Raw genomic sequence first — 19,134 nt, 5'->3', positions numbered from 1 at the left:
GTTTTACGAGTCCGGCGGCAATTCGCCGGTAGCACCAGCATGGTTACCGCCGGACTCGTACTGAGGCCCATACTGGCTACAACCTGCTATTATTGCACACCGAAAGCATGTTCGTAGTACTTGAAATAAACATTGTGGTTCTATCAGGCTGCAAATAAAAACAGGCCTAGCAATGTCGCAAATATATGCACAAAAACACATGGAAAAGTTTTAACATAAAAAAATCACCATTTATTTTCAAATCTCTGTTTCTTGCAATATTACTTAAAGACAATATTTACAAATCATTTATTTTCTGTACAGGTTATTTTACAAACAATTCCTGGGCAACATTTTGTTTTTCAAAGAATAAACCCTGAATGCACATGACATATACCATGGGTCCAGCTGTTCCAAGGGAGTGGTATACCTCCAGTGGCTGGACAGCAAATGTATTTGGCATCCCTGCATCCCATCCCTGCTGCTATCACAGCGAGTGCGTGTGGTGTGATGGCTATACCCATTCAGTACCAATAATAGGGCTCATCCAGCTCTGTGAAGAGGAATCACATCTTCTAAGCACTACAGGTCAAGGATATTTTAGATTTTTCACAACAGTACATAGCAAGTCAATGGGGAAACATGACTAAAAAACGAAGACATTTAATGGTAAACCAGCAACGAGGTGTAGCATGGGCCCTATATCCATCTGTGCACATCCCAGCCTGGCCACTAACAAATGTGCAGCTCTTCAATCACCATGACATTCCTTACACACAGTAAACAGATTTTCAAATGTATAAAACAGTGACAGGCCACCAACATAAAGATAGGACTTCAATTGGATGGTGGCTGCCATGACTAGATTTCAGTAGTGGGAATAGTGGCAGGATTTCCTGGCATTTCCCTGGATAAAAACGTTGTGCATTTGGCTGCAACTGTAAAGCGGGTTAAACACCAAGGAGCTTGTGTTCTGATAGCTCTTCAAGGCCTGGTTGAGAAAACATTCCTGAAGCAGTCTCTGTGGCACAATCACTGAGTTTACTAATGGAGAGGTTGACGTGCAAGCACATGAAGGGATGGCAGGAGATCTGGCTTAATTGTTAATATAAGATAACTTGTTCATGATTATATGTATTTGATGAATCATTGCATTGTTGGCAAATTACATTATGCAGTATCTTGTGAACGGTAGCACTCGTTTGTATACTCGCTGCAGCCGCAGAAGCATTTCTACAAGCTTATCCACCCTCTCTCCAAAACCGGGACGGGATTTTCTATCAAATACGCGTACACGTTCCAGATACGGGGACAGAGGGCTCGATTCCAGGAGGGTCCCGGCAAAACCGGATTTCTTGTCATCATAAGCTTATAACTCAGTAACTGAATAGAAAATCACGGCTGTTTAGCAGCTCCTTGATGCCAGCATTCTCAAGCCGGGGATTACAGCAGGACAACTGCCTGCGGGTGTGGCTAGAATCCTCATAAATGGCTGTGGGTGGGGCTAACATCATGATAACTGTGTCTGAGCACTGTTTGTGGGTGGAGCTAACATCTTCATTATTGTGGCAATAAGGCCCGAGACGGCGACCGCCCAAGATAATGCCCCCGGGGCCCATATTTACAGGCCCGAGCGTAGCAAGACAGAAGTGTTCCCAGCGCGTTTGCTTCCGAAAAAGGGAGCTAAGTGGGGTTGGGAGGGCGGGGAGGGGATCGTTTGCAGGGGAGGGGGGCGGAAGAAATAAAATACATACCTGACACCCCAGCGGGTGACGATGGCAGCCCCCCGCCACGAAGAAACGCAGGCACGTACATGCGCCCATGGGATTACACTGTGGTATGGCTCGAAAATGAGCCAATCCACATTTAGTGTTTCCTGTGGACGCACAATGCCAGGTACTAATGTCTGTTATAGAAAGAGACGCCATCAGAGGCAGTAGGAGCAGAGGTTCTGCGCGAGGGATTCCGTGTTACGCGCCGCCCCCTTCCCTTAGTTTCTTCTCTTTAGAATCCAAGGTTTTCATCGGGTGATATTGCAAAGCAGTTCTACATGGTCTAGCGGATAAGCCAGAGTGGACTCTGAGTGTGATGCACCAGTAAATACCATTCACAAAGGGACAACCAGGGTGGCCGCGGACCCTGAGTTCCATTTCTTTGTTGACTCTTTAACTGGGGTGCCCTAATTCTAACCTCAGTTTCTGCACTTGACCTCATTGGGTGGTAACTTCATTTCACTGTGCAACCTTTTCCTTACCTGCTTAGACACAGGCTTAACCCGGTATCAAGGGAAATTGTAAAAGCGGCACCATAACAAACCGGGTACTGCATTAAGGCCCAGGGTTAATGCGGCATGTATAAAGTATGCAGCACCACTTCACTGTACAACCTTTCTCTGGGGCAAAGATCCTGCAAACTACACAACAAAATATCCAAGCCAACAAGAACTCATTGGCGACTAAACAAACCTACACCAGCCTGGATTTCCCACCTGCTGCGCTTAACTGACATTTTTTGACATTTTAGGCATTTTTCTTAGAAGCTGCTAGTCTAGGCAAAGGTGGTGCATAGCTTTGGACCACCAATATCCCCAGCTCTATTAATGTACAGAAATGCAAAATACCCCGAGGGGGCGGGGTGGAGCAACATTTTTTAATCGGGAGGAGGCAGCTTCTAGTGCTGGCATCAGGGAATTTGAACCATTTCAAGTGAAATGGGCCAAATAGTTGCCAACATGATCCTTTTCAATCAGCAAGTATGTATCCTGTCCTACTTTTTTCTTTGCATTCTGGGACTTGTAGTTCTGCTTTTCCCATGATAAGACTCAGACTACAAGTCCCATAATGCAATTCAAAAAACGAGGACTAGATAAGTACCTACAGATTCGAAAGGATAATGCTGGCAAGCAGAGCCAGCCTTAGGGCAGGGCGAGCCAGGCAGCCGGACCAGGGCGCTCTGCCATTAGACCCCTGCTACTCCAGCTCAAGGGAGTCTTTCAAGGTCTACCCTGAACTGGCGTGGTGGGATAAGACGCAGCAGGCACCCTATTGAAATTAAATGAGCTCCACCCTGCCGTGCCTATTGAACATGTTGGGGCCACATTTTTGATTTGCTGCCTGGGTGCTGCAGCTTCTAAGCCTGGCCCTGGTGGCATGTATGGGACCAGACACCTTGTTATGTTACTCAGATTTAAAACGTGCATGTACACCTGATGCCATCTTGGCACGAGGATAGTCACAGTAGTACAAGTGCAGGTGGTTCGTGGTCCGTCTCAAAGTTAAAGGGAGACCATTCCATAACTTACTAGCAGCCACTGAAAAGGCTCGACTGCCCACTCTTTGAAGACAAAATCGGGAGACAATGACCAGATAGTCACTGCTTGGCCGAAAAGGATGGCAAGGAATATAAGTGAATTTATCCCACAAGAAATAGGCACCAGCCTGGTAGTATGCCCGGTGAACAAGACAAAGAGCTTTAAAGACTATTCTTTGTTTCATCGGGAGCCAGTGCAGAGAATGTAGCACTGGGCTAATGTGGGGACCGTAGGGGTGGCTGTGGCTGTCCCAGAAGCCAGGTTCTGCAGCAGTTGCAGGTGATGGATTAGGCCAGAGGGCTGGGCCAGGTAGAGAGCATTACAATAGTCCAGCCTGCTGGAAATAAGAGAAACCACAACTGGAGGACGAAGAGAAGGAGGATGAAAGGGCAGGATCTTCCGAAGGACCCTCAGTAAGAAGTGGCCAATCTGGCACACTGCACTCACCTGTGATGCCATGGACAGAGAAGCAGAGAGATAGGCACCAAGACTTTTAACTACCGTCACTGGAATAGGAAAGTCACCCAGTGAAGATGGCCAGAGTACCAAGAACAGGATTCAGAGGAGCCACCCACCACCAGGACCTCAGTCTTGTCCCGATTGAGTTTGAGCCAATTGGTGCCCATCCACTCCCCCACGGCCGACAGGCAGTCACAGAGAGGAGACAACACCTCCTCCCGGTCCCAATCTAAATGGACCAGATCTGCGTGTCGTCCGTGTATGAGTAGAACTTGAAGCCGTGAGAGCGGATGAGGTCAACTAAAAGCTGCACAAAGATGTTAAATAACACTGAGAACACTGCAGAGCCCTGGGGGACACCACAGTAAAGAGAATAGAGACAAGAGCTAAAAGGAGGTAAAGATACCGATTGGCCCCGATCGGTCAAAAAAGAGGTAAACCACGCCAGGACAGGATCTGAGATGCTTATGGAGGCCAGGTGGGATAGGAGTATGGGGTGGTCGACAGTGTTGAAGGCCACTTATAGATCAAGATGAATTAGGGCCTCCACACCGCCTCCATCGACCAGCCTGGCCATATCATCCATTACTGAAACTAGGACATTTTCTGTACCTCTCCCGGGGCGGAAACCCGACTGAAAGTGATCAAGCACATGGGAGGACTCAAGAAACCCGGAAAGAAGTGGAGATATCAAGGCCTCAAGAAGCTTCATATAGAAGCTCCGCCCATTTGCTAGCTGAATTGGTTTGCTCTGCTGTGCCGAGAGCAGCAAACACTTCCCCTAATGATCTGCAGGCCACACGCCCCTTGCGTTGCTGCACCAAGGATTTGCCACAAAGTCCAAACACATGCTGAGGCTGTGGGCATGCACATGTTCACTAGGGAAGCCACATTTTTAAGATGTGTTGATATAGGAGACTTATAGCTCAGCATGGAAGATCTATTACATGTGAAGAATGAGAACAAAACTGATACGTAGCCAATACATGTTCACATTCCTAATAATATATTAATTGTGTGATTAGATAAGCACATTGGGTTTACAAACCTGCACCAACTGAAACTGCTTGTGCCCAAATCCTTGGATACACATTTTCCACTGGTATTTTGCTTTTGAAAACCTTAAACTACACCACAGCAATGCATTTTTGTTGTTGTTGACATATGCAGGCAGGTTGTCTGAGCTTAAGGCAATGGGGCCCAGAGACATAATTTTTAAAATGTGCACATGTGCACCTTCAACGAACCGGGCAGCCTAACATATTGAGGGCGATTAAGTTGGTATCCACGGATGCCTGTGTCGAAAGACCTCAGACACGAGCATGCCAAAGCAGAAAGCAGGTGGTTTGGTGGCAGGCAGGCCAGTGCTTCCTTAAGGCTGAGAGGGAAAGCGGAAAGCAGGTGGTTTGGTGGCAGGCAGGCCAGTGCTTCCTTAAGGCTGAGAGGGAAAGCGGAAAGCAGGTGGTTTGGTGGCAGGCAGGCCAGTGCTTCCTTAAGGCTGAGAGGGAAAGCGGAAAGCAGGTGGTTTGGTGGCAGGCAGGCCAGTGCTTCCTTAAGGCTGAGAGGGAAAGCGGAAAGCAGGTGGTTTGGTGGCAGGCAGGCCAGTGCTTCCTTAAGGCTGAGAGGGATAAGCAAAGCTAGTGCAGTCAGTCACATGTCAAGCAGTGTCTGATTGGTCCTGGCCTACCAGGATGACAGTGGCGGCAGCCTATCGTAGCATGTTGCAGGTTACCTCTATGCTGCCAACCGTCTGGCCGAATGTTCGATGTAGAGGTGCTGAAGGAAGGGCTGAGGATGGGTGTTCCTAAGCAACCTTTTCACCAAAATTTCAGGTAGTCGCCCTCTAATTGACTTTATTGTGCTTATTTTACTTTGACTGTCAAGCAATCGAAATCCGGAGCTAAGACAAGAAGCCACTCCCTCTACTTGAAAGGGGCCCCCATCATGAAGAGTGACAGGAGGACTTAGTTTACTTAATACCATTTATTTTACTAAAAATTTTGTTATTTGTTTCAAGCATTTTCCGCAAAAACATGTTGCACATTGTGGTATCAATGTGTTGGTTAAGAGAAGATGGAGAACACACTGCAGCACCTGTGATCATTTAGACACCTTGCCTTTTTTGGACTAAGCCCCGCAGAAGCCTACAACCTGTGGCTCTCCAGATGTTTTGGACTACAACTCCCCTCAGCTGATAGGAGGTGTTGTCCAAAACATCTGGAGATTCAAAGGTTGCAGACTCGGGCGAAGTCCTTACCGTCTGCCTGCATGTGCCAATGCTGTACAATTTCTGGGCACTAAAGGGCGCTGCTGTCATCATCCCCGAGACAGAATCAGCATTAAAGCGCGTTTGCTGAGCTCTGCACACAATTCATCCAAACAGTTCATATACAAAATATCACACTTTCCAAAAATGCTGCAAACTTTTTGCGGTTTGAGGGAACAGAGCTCACTCGCAAATCCATTCCTTAAAACACCCCATTTTTTTTTTTAGCATACACCCGCAGAGTTCTACTCAATAAACAGGTGTGTCTGTCAAGAATGCTTTGTAATGCGCAAAATCACCACTGCAGTGGTTTCACAGCACTGAGAAATGTTTGGTTATAGTTAAAATCTCACAGACCCACATGTCAACATATAATCGTGTTACCTTTCATCAGCGTGAAGCAATACATAGGTTTAGCAGCCAAACGGCAGAAGTCAGGTTGGCAGCACTCTCTAGACTGTTGACTGCCGTTGGCGTTAAACGGTGCACCAGGGCTTTAGTGTGTTGTGTTAGGCAACAGAAATGTGCTTACATTGTTAAAACAGTGCGACGAATCCCATAGAGTGCAACACAAACATGTGCACAGCAATTATTTCCAGCCACGTGTTGTGCGGGGAAGTTCATGGCCCTTGTACCGTAGGGGGTAGGGGCAACTGAGTACGTACTCCATCAGGTCAGGGCACGCACACCGGTAAGCACCCATGGCACTGCTTCTACTGAAGAGCTCTCATCTGGACAAGAGAGTGCAAACAGAACTTATTTCATCGTCAATGTCATCAGAGGATAGCTGAGGGCCAACACGCTCGCCTTGGTAGCACGATGAGGCGGAGCAACACAGGTTCGACCCCTGGGTCTGCGCTTAGAAACCTCTGGGTATTAAGCGCGTTATAAATAACCCAATACAATGTTAGTTGGCAGCAGAGTCTGTTTGAATCAGTGGCCCATTCACCATTCAACACCTGAAAGCTGTGGCATACAACTGATACTTAATTTCTTTGCCATCAGCTCACTCAACATGCTGATGGTTTCTCAATGGAATCAAACCCCCTTGCCCTCCCTGTTACATGAGACCCTAGGGCCACCTCTTCAGGCCACACTGGCAGTAGAGCAGCCAGAACATGTGCTGCAGCTGAACCTTAGCAGGAGGACAGCAAAGTAACCACAGGCCTTCAATGTTACAGGTTTGTCAGACTGCCAGCACCAAGAACCCCGGATAAGGCATAACTACCTTCAATATTCTATGCAAAAATGGCCATTTAAAGCAGCCCGTGCATGTGTTGGGACTTTACAATGTAGAGCAGGGGTCTACATCCTTTGGCTCTTCAGATATTTCGGACTTCAATTCCCATGATGCCTTGCCATTGTCGATGCTGGATAGGGATGATGGGATTTGTATTCCAAAACATCTGGCGAGCCAAAGGTTGCAAACCCCAGCGCATCCTTTCCACATACAAACACTTTTTTTAGGGCCATACTAAGGTCTTCCAATGTTCCAATGTGATTAAAGATGCAAAAATGCTGAACATCTTCTGAGTGTTGTTTGGCTGCGGCCTTGTGTCTACCTTTTATTTTGAAAATGTTCCTGAGGAGGACCCAGATCTCCCAGACATATCCATCACTGGGGAGCATGGGGAAAAAGGGATTACACGCATACTGCGGAATTGTAGCAGGCAAAGTTCCATGCTTCCCCAATCTGTCTCTGCAATACAGCGCTGTCTCCTGTGCAAAGCTGGACGGGCTTGACTGAGCGCTGCTTTTTTGAAGTGTCATTTGGGTACGACATTTTTCCATGCCACTTTTGCCCAATCTCAATCCAGTGTTAGAAACATACATGCAACAAGGTGTTGCACCCCAGCGCATGCCGGCGTAAGTGCTTCCAAAGTGCTCAAGCGCGTTGGGATTTTGCTTTCCCAAAAAGGTGCTGTTTAGATCATAAATAATTATTATTATTGATGGCAAGAGTGCTCTTCCAGCCTCTGGGTAGGGTTCATTCCCCTGCTCTGCAACCCCACATCTCCTGCTTATGGTCTTTGGGGTACTTGTGTGCCACAGTAGAACCTGTTAGGGCAGCGCACCGCTGAAGGTCGCAATGGGCAAGCATAGCAGTGAGCCGCATTCAGAGTGATCCTGCGTCAGGTCATATGGCGGCGCTCTCCTCGTCTTGCTGACTTTGCCACTGTCAGGTTTGTAGCAGGGGGAGACTTCGCACCTATTGGAAAACAATGGACAGGTTATGAAATATCAGGATTAGGTAGCCCCAAGAACTTCAAAGAGATGTCTACAGATTTTAACAGTTCCTGAAATTAGCTCTACATTGTGTCCAGCAGAATATTACATTTCTTGAAAGGTCCTGCTTCCGCTATATCAGCAGGAGGATACACCCACATGGTGATAACACTGTAGAATGAACACATTCATAGAAAAACAAGACTATAGCCACCATCGATGTCTCGTCTGGGAAGCAAGACCACCATACGGAGCACCACAGGTTTGATTCCTGTGTCCGCGCTTAGAAACCGCTGGGTATTAAGCACGTTATAAATAACATATCATATCATATCATATCGACAGTCAAAGTAGAAGGTTCATTCATAGTACAGCTTTCCCTTCAGGAAACCCCACGCATGTTAGGGTATGGTCACAAGGTTTTGTAGAGCACAGCCAATACCCGAAGGTGTCTAGGCACTATAGAAGACAGAATCGACCAATGTTCCTGTGGGCAGCAATGAAAAGCAAGATGTAAGAGGGACAATGATATCAGAGGTCAAGGGTTGTTGAAAAGATAGGCTTTTCAGGTGGTCCCTCTCAATACGTAGGAGTGGACGTCTAGTCCAGAGCCTAGAGGCTTGCACTGCAAAGGTGCGGCCACCCTGTCTTACATTCCACAACCTAGGAGTAGCCAATTTCCTGTCCAGATTGGATCATAGGCAGCGAACAGGAGTATATACGCTGAGAATAGAAGTACGAGGGTTGGATGTCGGGTGTTGCAGGCTTTTATACACCAAGCACATGGATTTCAATGAAATCTGGTTACGTATGGGGAGCCAATGCAGGGAACGCAGGGTTGGCGTGATATGATCATAATTTGGGGGTTTGGTTGAGATTCTGACTGCAAGATTCTGCACTCTCTGTACACGTACATTCAGGTTGTCTGGGGTTCCTAAATATGCACTCTTCTTAACATCTAGTCTAGATGAGCCTAGAGAGTTAATTTCAGTGACTTGATGAGGGAAAGACAGATATGAAATAATGTGCTTTAGTTTCCTAATCATGAAAAACAAGATTTAGTTACAGAGGCCACTTCTTTTTATAGGTTTAATTTACTTCCTACAACGATCCCTAGGTTTTTTTTACTTCTAGCTTTGTTTCTAGGCGTTGCCTAAAAGAGTCAGGCCAGAAGGAGCGGGACCAGGAGTTAGGCTGTTTGTTTGCATGTTTCACCTTTTGAAAGCAAAGAAAGACTATGCTTTTGATTATTTTTCCATCAAGTTCCCTGCTTGTTAGATTGCTGGTGGCCAAGACCTAGCCGTCCGCGGTGACATCACACACCAAACTCACATTGTCGCCGCTATCATCTCTCACTTTATTGAGTGCTTATATTCGTATATATGGAGGAAGGCGCCTGACAAATTATCTAACTTGTTGAAAGTCTCCCAAATGCAGATTAAGTGAGAAAAAACAGGTGTGTACACGCGGTTCCTACCAGATTCAGACCTGCACCTAACAACTGCCCATAAACGCCTCCAGTATGCTACTACCACACCTGAGCCTGCCTGAGACCTCCTTCTGCCCACTTCTAGCCCACCCACAGACACCCTCCAATCCTTTTCTTATTATTATTAGTATGGTATTTATTGAACACAGACCTAGCTTCGAGAAGCCACAGAGCACTTTACAGAGTTATACACGAATACAGATACACAACAGAACACTTTTCAAAGGTAACAAAAAAACACAGTACGACAGCGGGGGTTAGGATCCTGATGTGCACAGTGGAGGGGTACATCAGTACAGGGGGGCAAGGAGGAGAGGGGCAGACAGTGTCTAGTGAGTCAGGTGGTGCAGGCCCACGTGATGGCCTGGGTGTTAATGAGGAGATGCCCCTTGATGTCTTTTCTGAATTGTAGGAGCGTGGGGCTAAGTCTGGTGCTGATGGGGAGGAGGTTTCATAGTCTTGGGCGTAGCCAGAGAAGGCTTGTTTTCTTGTCCTTTCCCTTTTGCAGCCACAGATTTCAAGTCTGCACATGTCCTGGCTTCTGGTGGTGCACTGTCCACCGGAGATGCTGAGTTTCTCTGCGAGGTATCTGGATGACTTGAGGGTGGCTGCCTAATAGATGGTACTTTGTGCGTGCAGTGGGAGTCAGTGAAGGTCGATGAGGGCGGGGGTGATGTGGTTGTATCTGTGTAGACCCTTGATGAGGTGTGTGGCCGCATGCAGGCGACTTCTCAGGGGCACAAGGGAGGACGATGGAAGGCCTTCGAGGAGGGCATTGCATTGCCCCCATCCAGGTGGGATAGGATAAGTGTTTGAACAGTGGATCTGAACCTATCGGGAGGGAGGAAGGGCTTTATTTTCTGCATGAGGGAGAGCAGATAGCAAACTGTCTGAGTTTCTTTTCTTAGCTATGTGTGTCTTGAAGGAGAAGTGTTTGTTGTTGTGGGACCCAAGGGAATTGGCGCAGGAGGTGAGCTCTGGTGTGAAGCCGTCAGGGCTTCAACATAAAGCAGGCAGGCCTCGCTGCAAAAGTGATATGAAATTTAAGAAAATAAATGAACCTCTTAGCCTGCACATAAGGCCGCTCCTTGAGGCCTCATCTACCTTCAATTGTAACACAGTTGGAAAATGTGCAGCTCGCAAAAGCAAATAAACAAAGTCTAAAAATCATGTCTAAAGGTTTTGTAAACAAAAAAACCCACATCATCCACCTTATAACTTCTAATTGGATTCAATGCAATCCTCATGTGACATAAACTACTGGGCTATAATCCACCTCAGGGTCAGGGCCATCACAAAGGGGGTGCAGGAGGGGCAAACTGCCCCAGGCCTCGCGCTTGGGAGGGGCCTCGCGGCACCCTCCCAAGTAGAAGGCAGCACAGCCCTCCCATATTCTTTATTCAGATGGGGGACTGTGCTGACTCCTGTCAGGCCCTGCAATGATTTTGATGTTTGTTACGAGCTGTTAGGCACCGCAATAAACATCAAAATAATAGGAGACAGCAGGGCTCATAAGTGAGCTCTGCCGACTTCCACTATTGAACAGACAGTGTAGACATGCTGAGTGACAAGAGAGGACTCCTCTCTGTTAGGCAGCGTTTCAATGCCTTGGAGTGAAGGGAGGTGCCATCCGTGGCTGCTCAGGCACTTTTAAAGGGTATGGTAAGTTTTTTTTGTATTTAAAATTAAATGTGTATATATGTGTGTGTATATACATTAAATGTGTATGATTGTGCACATGTATGGTGCTGTTTATCTTTGTTTCACTGCTGTATTTGGTTTTATTTATGCGTGCATGCAAGGAGTTGTGTGACTGCTGGATGAATTCAGGGGTAAAAGTGTTGTATGTGAGTGTGTGTGCCAGCCCCCACCTCTACATTTAGTGTCCCGCAGGGTGACTGCTGGATGAATGCAGGGGTGAAAGTGTTGTATGTGCGTGTGTGCGTCAGTCCCCCCCCCCCCCCCGTCCTAAATGTAGCAGCCCTGCAGGCCACTAGATTTAGATGTGGGGGCATCACATTCTTTTTAGTTTGGGATATTAGGTGGCACTGCCACCAAAAAGCCAAAACTCTTGCATTGAAGTACAGACAGTGGTAGAAATTTACTTTGTTTTACTGTGGCGGCACAGGGGAAGGGGGCGGGTGCAGCGGAGAGAGGATTGGGAGCAGGCCCACCTGAAGATACTTTGGGGACCATTTCAACATGATGGTTGGGGGACCCTACTTAGAGCAAAAACAATCTGAGGCAGCTCAGGGGGTGCATACATTACAAATGCGACAAAGATAAGGTTAATGGTCACTGATTATCACGAGAAGGCCATCCAGCAAGATGCTTAAACACTAAAAGCCCACTGAAGGGCTGTAAACCCTTCTTTGCCAGCAAGTGGCTGATGTGTAGTATCCAATGTTAGGAGGCAATGAAGTGATAACACTTCTGTAAATTGCATAGGGCTTGACAGCTGAAAGGGCTCCAGTGGCTTACAATGCAGCACATTTTAAGCCCCAGAACGAAAACGGAAAAAGGAATATATTGCTGTGTTACAAAGACTACTGACTGGCAGTATGGGGTAGTTGCTGAGGCCCCCACAAGACCACTTTCCTTTGAAATGATTGAAAGGCCCTGATGCCATCCCTGATTCGGAGGGTTTAGGGTAGGTATTTTTAGTCACCCTCATAAACATTTGCCTTTTAGCCCCTCATATTTATCATGAACACCTGGAAAATAGCCCCATGTCTTATAAGGTGGTCAGCAAAGTACACAATCTGCACCCCTTAAATGCACATCAGTAGTTCCACTACAATGCAACATTGAAAAGGGATTTCACAGGGATCCTGCTCAGACCTTCAAGTGGTCTTGTGGCAAAATGTCTCACTTCTGACCCTAGAGACCACGGTTCATATCCCTGCCTGACATAAATATGAATGCACCACATCATTCTAAAATAAATATATAGTGCACAGAGATTAACCAGGATTGTAGAGCCAGCCAGCTCTGATAACTGGGGAGATATTTTCTGCCAGATCTTAGATCCGGGAAGATCACGCCCAGTGACAGCATGGGGTACAGATAGGGAGAAAAGGCATATGAGGCGGGACACAAACCTTGTAGGTCTGGTTTGGTTTTTTGCCCAACCATTGTCTGCCCATGGCCATGCAAATCCCTATGGAAATTGCAACCCAGTTCCTGATCCCCGTCCCAAAATAACTCCTCATGGGAACTCTTGGAACTAGCTTTATTCAAGCCTTACCATCAAACTTTGCACTCCAAGTGCCTGCAAGTTTTTTCTCAAAGGAGGCGTCTGAGAGGTAATGACTTATTTGGAGTTGTAAATATGGCACTGGTGTAATAGAAGTGTGTTCAGCTGGTCTGCCTCAGCCACTCGATTTAAAAGCACTATGTGTGTCCTTCACTGAAGTCCTGTTAAAAACATGCATTGGCAAAGCCAGCAGTTTTGGCTTGTGCATACGGATTAGGCATTTGCCAGGCACTATTAGAGGCACGGGTACTCAAACCATTTTGCACCTGCTACCATCAACAGCAAGTTAATACCAATACAGCAGTGCCTTGCCCATGCCTACACAAAAGCACATACTGTTAGCATTACTAATGCTTGTTTTGTTTTATCCTTGATGCACAGGACTATGCCTCGGGGGTAAACCAAACATAAATGGTACTAATGGCTAAACTGGACCACATTGAATGTAGACCAGTGTAGCCAGTAACAATACTTATGGTGCACTGCCAGCCTGGGTATACTTTCTGTGGCATGGCATTTTTATTGGCTGGCAGTCCTTATATGGCAATAATGGCATATGTTGGTGCAGCATGCATGGACATACATGGGAACAGCCAGTATGAATGTATTTTTATACTGCCATATGTTGTGGGCAAAGGCAGCATGAAATGCATTGGAAATGTTCCCAGGCACAGTTGGTGATTTGCAACTATTGGGTTTTTACAGGTGCTACCATACAAAACCAATTGCAAACGGTGTGGCTGTCTACCCAATTTTTCAAAGAAAGTGCTGTAAAGTGCACCATTTTAAACCAATGTTTCAAAGGTTTTCTTGGGAGTGAGAAACCCTCTCAAGCATCCTTTGTTTGGATTGGGCTCCCCACTGTGCTCTGTCGATCCTGCATAATTGGCACCAACATTTAAGCCTCTTAGGTTCAAAAATTCACCAGCCTCCACTATACATCATCTGTCCATCACTGTATATGAGTGTTTTTTAATGCACACACATGGACACAGCACTTCTTAATGATGGCGTCAAGCACCACATGCCTTCATGCCATCCTAAATATATATTAATCTATACGATACAGAAATTGCTCTTCCATACACCTTTCGTCAGTAGAGAAACCTAACTTTGCTGTAGTTGATTTGCAGTTGCAGCAATAAACCATCTTTAGGTTCCTTCCCAGGTAAACTCAAGGTGAGATTTCTCCCGTCTCCTGTTTGGGGCAGTGCCACCGCTGGCCCAGTGCGAAACAACATAAGGGGGCCTCGCCAAATGTTTTGCCCCGGGCCTCACCACACCTTGTGACGGCCCTGCTCAGGGTTGCTGTCCAGCACATATCACTGGGGTGCCCCTCTCTGGAACATATCCCTCGAGTTGATAGCTAGCCAGCAACAATTATAATTCAGTGAAGTTCCTAAAATGGAGGCCCTTTTGAACACTGCTGATGCCGGTCTCGATAAATTAAACTGCTATAAACGTGTTCGAAACTTTGTGCATTGTCATTTCACTTAAATTCTGTGCAAGTTTCCATTCCCAAAATGTAAATGTCCAGGCCGAACATAGTAGCACTGCACAATTATCTAGAACATGCACGTGTGCAATATTGCCAGTAAACGTCTACAGCAAGGCACTTCTAGGTGGCCAAATAGGGCGCCACTAAAGAGGGCACTATTTTGCAATCAATCTAGCTCAAGCTGAAGGAAGATGGCACTAGAATTGCATTTGGCCCGAGGCGGAATAAATGCTTGCGCTGGCGCCGCCCGTGTATTGTGGTAACTTCTTCATAGCTGCTGTGAGGATGTATTTTGGGTTGGTTGTTTGTACAGCGCTTTCGACTGCTGTCAGGCCACTTCATAGCGCTGGGCGTAGACAGAAGAGCAGCAAGTGAAATAGTGTTGTAGCATTGCTAAGCCACACCGGGTGGGGGTTGACATGGAGCGGGGCAAGGCGTAGGCATGCGCCAGGGGCAAGGGATACGCTGTCTCCAGCCCTTGCAGCATCCCTACCAGGGCGTGGTGTTTGGTGGGACCCAGTAGTGCTTCCCAGGTAGGCGTGTGCTCACGTTTCGGAGAATCCTGGGGGAATGCGTATGGAGCGCAACTCTACTTTGTGTGCAAGGGGCAGTAGGCAAAATCCAGGGGACTGGTGAAAGTCATCTAGAGCCGTCAGAGTTGTATGAGGTACTGTAAAGCTAGACACGTATGCCCGCCATTGAGGGGGCGAGGTAATAGAGCACAAATGAGGTAACCCCATGCCCGCTGCGCACCGGTAAAATAGGGCTCCTGTGCATTAGAAAGATATACAAACAACCTACCATGCTTCCTCGAGCAAGGACTCCTGGCCACGTGCTGGACACTTAGGGCTCGATTCATGGAAAAGTAACGTTGCACTGCCGACACAAAACCTGATTCATGGATCTGTGCAAAGTGCATTTTTGCAGTGCAAAGTCTTTTTGTACTACAGAAATGACTATTCACTGACTTTGCATTGCAAACATACACTTTGCACAGTTCCATGAATCAGGGTTTCTGTCCGCAGTGCAAAGTCACTTTGAACCGTGCAAAGAATTCCATGAATTGGGCCCTTCGTGCAATATCTGTGCCAAACAGCCCATCCCTGCGTGCCACTTCCCCTGCTCCTGTTGTTGAGGACCACCTGAAAAGGACTGTGGTCAGTTCTCTGCCCTGGAATTGTCCTGACCCTCCACCGGACTTTCACTGCCCTGGCACTTGAGTGCCAATGCACACATGCACACCACATGCATTGCAGCCAATATCTGTATGTACACACGTGTTGGCTAACACACTGTGACACCCGCTCTCTCTCACAGGTGGCATTCATGGCACAGCAGTGGAGGGCACGTTCTTGGAAGGCAGTGATGTTGTGTATAACTATGGACAATGCACTGAAAGGTTAATTGCCAGTGGAAGAGATAACTGGGCACACCCTCCTCATGTCACAGTACCTACCACCCACTGGCACTCATTTGTATTGTATTTTATTGTTTATAGTGAAACCTAGTTCAAGAGCAGCAGAGCACTTTACAATTTGATTGGGCATGGCATTTTGTACATTAACGTGGTACTGTTGGTGGAGGGTGACAGGGCTTTTTTTGCGGCAGGTCTTGCTCAAAGAGTCACATTTTTTGTATTTTGCAGAACTGGAGGATGGAAGGTGCATTCCGAACCACTGCCGGGATTGAGTTCCAGATGTTGGAGGCGTGGCATGAGAAGGACTTCTTGCAAGTCCGCTCTTTGTGGGCTAGCTTTGACTCCAACCTTTTAATAGTTTTGCTGCATGAGGTTTGGCGTTTAGCTGCCAAGTATGCCTGTGTTCCATTTGAGACTGCTTCGTAGGTGATGCATGCAGTTTTGAATGTGATCGGGGAGGGGGAGCGAGTGAAGCCTGCGCAGTGTTGGAGAGATGCAGTCGAATTAGCGGGCACCTGCAATGAAACGGGATCTCACCACAATCCTAGCCTTCGGTTCTCTAGTTCTGCAGAAATTCACTCAAGAGAACGTACTGCAGTGTTGTCCATGTAGGAAAATGATATGGCACCAATGAAGGCCAGTCATAAAAGGCCAGGGGGGCAGAAGATCCCACAGAAGAAATAGAGACACCTAGGGAAAACAAATGCCCCATATCCAACCTCCAAATTCCTTCTGCTGTCAGGTCACCAGATGCCCAATTACTGTCTGACATCCTGGCCGAAGTGGAGGTCATGGAGGCTGTCCAGTGGTAGGTGGCCTATAATATGAGGGTCCTTGTAGGCTTACGGACCCAGGTGACATATTGGTAGAGCAGATGGAGCAAAGCATGTAGACAACCAACATCCCCAAAGATGGATACGCTTGTAGTGACCCATGAGACTGTGAGGCTTCAGAGGCAGGGGAGGAGGCTGAGGGGGACAGGAAATAGGGGGTGCCAGTAGGAGCCTTTGGATGTGGGCAATTACCTAGAAGAGTTCAGTGTACAGTGCCATCATCGATGTTCCATTTTGTGCTTACCCAGTGCTGTAAGTGGGATAGAAAATCAAAGTGATCCTCCGAAAAGGGTGTGTGGCTAAATTGTGCTTACGTGGCCTAAAGGAGGGACCGGTGACTTAGGCAAGGCACACATGGTCAAAACAATACATCACAAGACCCTGCAGATATGTAGCTTGGACACCCAGAGTGGTATAAGGCAGTCTTCTTTTCATCCAGTCTGTTTACTGTACACACAACTCCCTCTGGTGCAGTCCCTAAATGAACAGCTGTCTGTAAATGACTCTCTTTGTGACTCATGATCTTAGCAATTCAATCCATGAGTAAATCACCTTAATTCTATAAATAAATGCCAGAGGCCCAGTTTGCATAATAGCTCTTAAGTGTTCTTTTAGGGTTTCAGCTCCCCGGCTGTCTGCCTGTCCCGTGATGATCTGTAGCTATTTACCCAGAGCAAGAAGGGGCTAAAAGTATGCTCATATTATTAAGGGAGGCACAGGTCTTATATTTGTATTTGTATTTCTTTATTTGTATAGCGCGTCTGGCCCAAGGGCATCTGGGCGCATATCTTAGGTTACATGAACAACATCAATATACAGTTACAGAGCAGGGTATGCAATGACACATATTTACACGTTAAATTTACAATACTTCATTACAGCAGCGACTCAGAAGAGACTTCTCTAACTAAAAGCTCTGCCACTTTCAATGTGCATTTGCTGACCAAAGACAGACCTCAAGGTGTTCATTTATGCCTGACTCCTTCAGCCCCCACTGAAATCACCGAGGTGTTAGGGAGAATTCTCTTAATTCTTTTAACTGAGAAACTCTGCGGCTGGTTTCTTCCCTGGCAGTGCAACGACCTCCAGCTTTCCTCCACGTCGAGAGCTTCTCTTCCGCTGGATGAAGCACTGACGTGCAACCACTGCCAGGAACAACTGCCCCCGCTGGAGCTTTCTTACCATTTCAGGTACTGTGTCACGCCTGGTCTCCCTTGCAACAGACTGTTCAATGTGTCCCGTAAATCCTTGACTCTCTATCCTGGGGTGACCTGGGACCTGTTAACTAACTTTTCTGAACTGATCCAACTCCTTTTGAACTATCTGCAAAGACTTTTAAAGTGTACTTCAACTGTGTGATCTTGGGCACATTCCGCCTTGCTCTCTCCAAGAGTGGGCCTGGCCTATGACATTTCTTGCTTTACAGTAGACTCTGCCTTTCTTGACTTGCTGTGGTTCTTTTAAAAGTGTTGGTATTGTGTGCTTTTCTAATTCTGCATTTTGCCTCCCTTTTTAAATAATTATTGGAGTGCCATCTTGGTTAAGCGCCCACCTCTGTATTTGATAATAAGTGGTGTTCTTTTCCTAAGACTTGTCGAATAATGAATCAGGGAGGTGTATATATTTCTAGTGACTGTGTTTGAACTTGCTTGACATATTAGTGCCAGTGTATTTTTATAAGTGTGTTTTTAAATAAATAATTATATACTTTTATACCCAAGCTCTGGTCAGTGTTTGCTTGTACTACTGTATTTTTGTACCTAATGTGTATACTCTATATACTGCCTAACTCTTCTTGAGGGAAGTCTGACTGCTCAGCCACAGCTACCAGGTAAATATGGGTGGTACAGACTGCTACCAATTGGGTTTACTGCCAACACCTGTAGTCTTAAACTTTTTGCAGTGGTCCCTAAGGAAACTGCACAGGTTTCTGCCTAACACTGGTGTACAGCGGTGGGATTTGTATTGAGTATACATTTTAGTGTGCTTATAGATATCTTAGTGCAACTAACCACAAAACTTAGCACTAAAAAGTTTATGTTCTAACCTGTCAACTATGGAAAGTTATAGTCAAGAGTCCCTTGCTACAAAAACCGCTGATTGTTTAAGAGTTCTCTGTAAGCATAAGAATCTCCTGACTAAAGGCAAGAAAATGGAGCTAATAGAAATATTGTTAGCAAACCAAAGTCTGGGTGATGGTTCAGAGGAACCCACTCTCCCAGAGAATGTAGATAACAGTAATGATATTGATATTGATCAAAGTATTGATAATCCTGAGGAAGAGTCAGAAGAGGAGGGTGAGGCTGCTGTGACTGTCCCCCCTGGGCCACTGTCTGCTCTACCAGCTGTACCTACTGGACATTTACCAGGTCACATCTTTAGTCCTCAATGTTTGGAACTA

General features: G+C 46.6%; 1 protein-coding gene across 3 annotated transcripts in view; it reads right to left on the bottom strand.

Moving 5' to 3' along the window:
- Positions 1-205: 205 nt before the first annotated feature.
- The window catches only part of PIK3R5 (phosphoinositide-3-kinase regulatory subunit 5), a 518,653-nt gene continuing 499,724 nt past the window's right edge, over positions 206-19,134 (bottom strand). For all 3 annotated transcript variants that reach the window (XM_069654585.1, XM_069654582.1, XM_069654583.1), the window contains exon 19: positions 206-8,223. In XM_069654585.1, coding sequence (XP_069510686.1) covers positions 8,076-8,223 — 148 coding nt within the window. In that variant the 3' untranslated portion in view covers positions 206-8,075. The remainder of the gene's footprint in view (positions 8,224-19,134) is intronic.

This window comes from Ambystoma mexicanum, chromosome 3q (genome assembly GCF_040938575.1).
Source record: "Ambystoma mexicanum isolate Mex_15411 chromosome 3q, UKY_AmexF1_1, whole genome shotgun sequence".
Taxonomy (NCBI): Eukaryota; Metazoa; Chordata; class Amphibia; order Caudata; family Ambystomatidae; genus Ambystoma; species Ambystoma mexicanum.
The sequence above is the reverse complement of the archived record's forward strand: the minus strand, read 5'-3'. Positions and strand labels throughout refer to the sequence as shown.